This window comes from Myotis brandtii, unplaced genomic scaffold (assembly GCF_000412655.1).
Source record: "Myotis brandtii unplaced genomic scaffold, ASM41265v1 scaffold118, whole genome shotgun sequence".
Lineage (NCBI taxonomy): Eukaryota > Metazoa > Chordata > Mammalia > Chiroptera > Vespertilionidae > Myotis > Myotis brandtii.
The window spans coordinates 122,151-124,984 of NW_005354090.1; the positions used below are offsets into that span (position 1 = coordinate 122,151).

At 48.3% G+C, this 2,834-nt stretch overlaps 1 protein-coding gene across 1 annotated transcript in view; it reads right to left on the reverse strand.

Moving 5' to 3' along the window:
• Nucleotides 1-227: 227 nt before the first annotated feature.
• FETUB (fetuin B) overlaps nucleotides 228-2,834 on the reverse strand; it is a 17,200-nt gene continuing 14,593 nt past the window's right edge. The window contains 2 exon segments of the mRNA XM_014530399.1: nucleotides 228-643; nucleotides 1,578-1,661. Coding sequence (XP_014385885.1) covers nucleotides 356-643; nucleotides 1,578-1,661 — 372 coding nt within the window. The 3' untranslated portion in view covers nucleotides 228-355.

Sequence of the window (2,834 nt, forward strand, 5' to 3'; positions counted from 1 at the left end):
AACAATATGTTCTTGCTCAGATAGACGAGGGCATTCCTAAGTATGACAGGTCCTGCATCAGAGACACTTGGCTAAAAGTCAGTAATCGTTACAAAGGGAAAGGTGGAGGACATACGAGGCAAGTATTCATGGATTGATATCTTGGATGGCTCAGAAGGCATGCAGCTCAGTGTACAAGTGGAGGGTGTGGTCTCATTTCCACTTCCAGCCAAAATGATGAGTCCAAGAAGAGTCAAAAAGACACACTTTATTAGCTATTCTCTATGTTCAAATCCTCTGTCTCTCTGTCTCCCTTCCCCACTACCTCTCATCTCCTGCAGGGCACCACATCCTCATGGAATCCTCTATGTGGTTCTCATGGTGGGAGAAGAATAGGGTTGCTCATGGAGGCTTTTCCAGGACACTCAGCAGAGCGTTGTTCTTCTTTGGGGAAAGGTAGGACAAACAGCTTCTTAATCATAGGCCCATGGAAGAGGAAGGAAACATTGAGGGGTTCTCCCTGGGGGTTTGTGGTTAGATCCAGGTGCACAGGGAAGGCCTCAGCAGGATCCGTTTCCTGAGATTCTTCATCATCCAGATCAGGAAGGTACTGGACAGATCCGCTTAGCACATCTTTGGAGGGTGAGTGCGTGGATTTGTTTTTCTGGTAAAACAAAAATTTTCTGGTAAATAGCAAATTTTCTCCTTCTAGGGGTGGGAGCCTGAAATAAAAATGCTTTCAATAAGGGAAAGTTCTCTAGGGAAATCTCTTCTGTGGCTGGTTTGTTCTATGCCTTTCTGATGGAATGTTTCAAGGGGAGCCAGCTAGAGGGATGGGCCTTTGGTTAAAGGGTTATAAAGCAAAACAGATAAGGGCCAGGAGGATCAGGGCTGGTAGAAGCTTGATAGCAAGCTTGATCCAGAGGACTTAAATGGCATATTCAAAGTCCCTAGTGGGCTGTCTCCCTGCTCCTAGTGTGACAGCAATAGCACCATTACTAATTGTTTATGCTCTGCCAGGCCCAATACAGCACCCTTTATCCAGGTCTTCTCACTAATTTCTCACAAGAAACTGAATGAGGTAAGCATTGCAAGCCCATTCATAGATGAGGCAACCATGACTCAGAGAGGTAAGAATTTTCCCATGGTCACCTAGCTCATAGGTAGCAGAGCAGGACTGGAACCCAGGTGGCCTCTCTCAACCACCCTTTCAACTATATCAGGCTGTCTCATATTAAGTGCTCAATAAATACTTCTGGAATGGGACCAACTATTTCCATGGAAACAACTTCTCCCGTCAGTTCAGGGTAAGGGTCTTTGGGACATTGAATTTAAGTTCTCAGGGCCTGAGCCATCCAAGCTCAGAGGTCCCTATTTATGAAAGTCTTAATTATTCTGCAGGAACTCATTGGGACTAAAACAAAGAGTGACAGGTCTTTAACTAGCTAGCCTATGGGTGTGACCTCAGGCAGCCTAAATAAAAAGGTGATCATGGATCTTAGGAAAATAAAATGAGAGGATGAGGTAGGGAGAGTTAAAACATAGATATTCTGCTTTTTTTCTTCCGAGAAAGATAAACAATTAGAATGAAAAAATACCTGTGATTGAAAGAAGTCACAATTTATATCGACAAGCTTTTCGTCAAATCTTCGACTCAGAGAACCTCTGCAAATACCAACAGGCTAAAAAAAAGAGAGAGAGAGAGAGAGAAAGAGAGAGAGAGAAGATACAAAATTGTTTGAGTTTTACAATTATCAATGATCATAAATGGAAATCAACTTGCTTTCTGCTTGTGTGGACAAACAGCCAATCAACATTTATATGCTACTACCATGCAATAGATAGGTTCTGAGCCAATTATCTCTAGACTAGTCACATGGTGCAGGGACTCGTGCACACTGAAAGAAAATTAATTAGAAGGTGGCTGGCAGGGTGGGACTGAACAAGATGGCCCGAACACGCCCTGGAGTCAACTTCCTGTGGTTCTTCCCTGGCCAGCTGCACCTGGGGTGGCACCATGGCTTGAAAGTCTGCGGAGTGAGTGGGGTCCCTCTGCCAGGTGGGGTCTCTTTTCCTGGCCTGCGGGGATTGGGCCAAAACTGGCTCTTTAACTTCCCCTGAGGGGTTCTGGAGTGCAAGAGGGCACTCTGCAAAGTTGCTGTCGTACATGTGGAACGCAAAAGCAAGTGTTCAGTAAACCAGATTTGGGGCTGACAGTTCCCCAGCAACAACATAACCCACAGCCAAAGGTGGAATCATGCAGCCCCACGAGTAATTGGGCTCCCTCCTCTTTGGTTTCAGAGTGCATCACCCAAGAACCGCTGCTACCAAGTCACTGCAGCTTGGCAGCTCCTGCATACAGTGTCTGCCCCCTGGTGGTCAGTGAGCATCATAGCGACCAGTTGGATGGAGTGAGGAACAGTTAGCATATTAGCCTTTTATATATATAGACTAGAGGCCCGGTGCACAAAAATTTGTGCACTGGCAGGGGGGATGTCCCTCAGCCCCACTTGTGCCCTCTCACAGTCTGGGACCCCTCAGGAGATAACGACCTGCTGGCTTAGGCCTGCTCCTGGGTGGCAGAGGGCAGGCCCAATCCCTAGGTGCAGCCCCTGGTCAAGCTCAGAGCAGGGCTGATTGGGGAGTTGGGGCGCCGCCCCCTGTCATGCACAAAGCAGGGCGTATCGGGAGGTTGCGATGCCACCCCTAGTCACGCTCAGGGTAGGGCCGATTGGGGGATTGGGGCACTGCCCCCTGTCACGCTCAAGGCAGGGTCGATGGGGAGGTTGCAGCGCCGCCCCCTGTCACGCACAGAGCAGGGCTAATCAGGGGGTTGAGGAGCTCCCCCCTGTCAC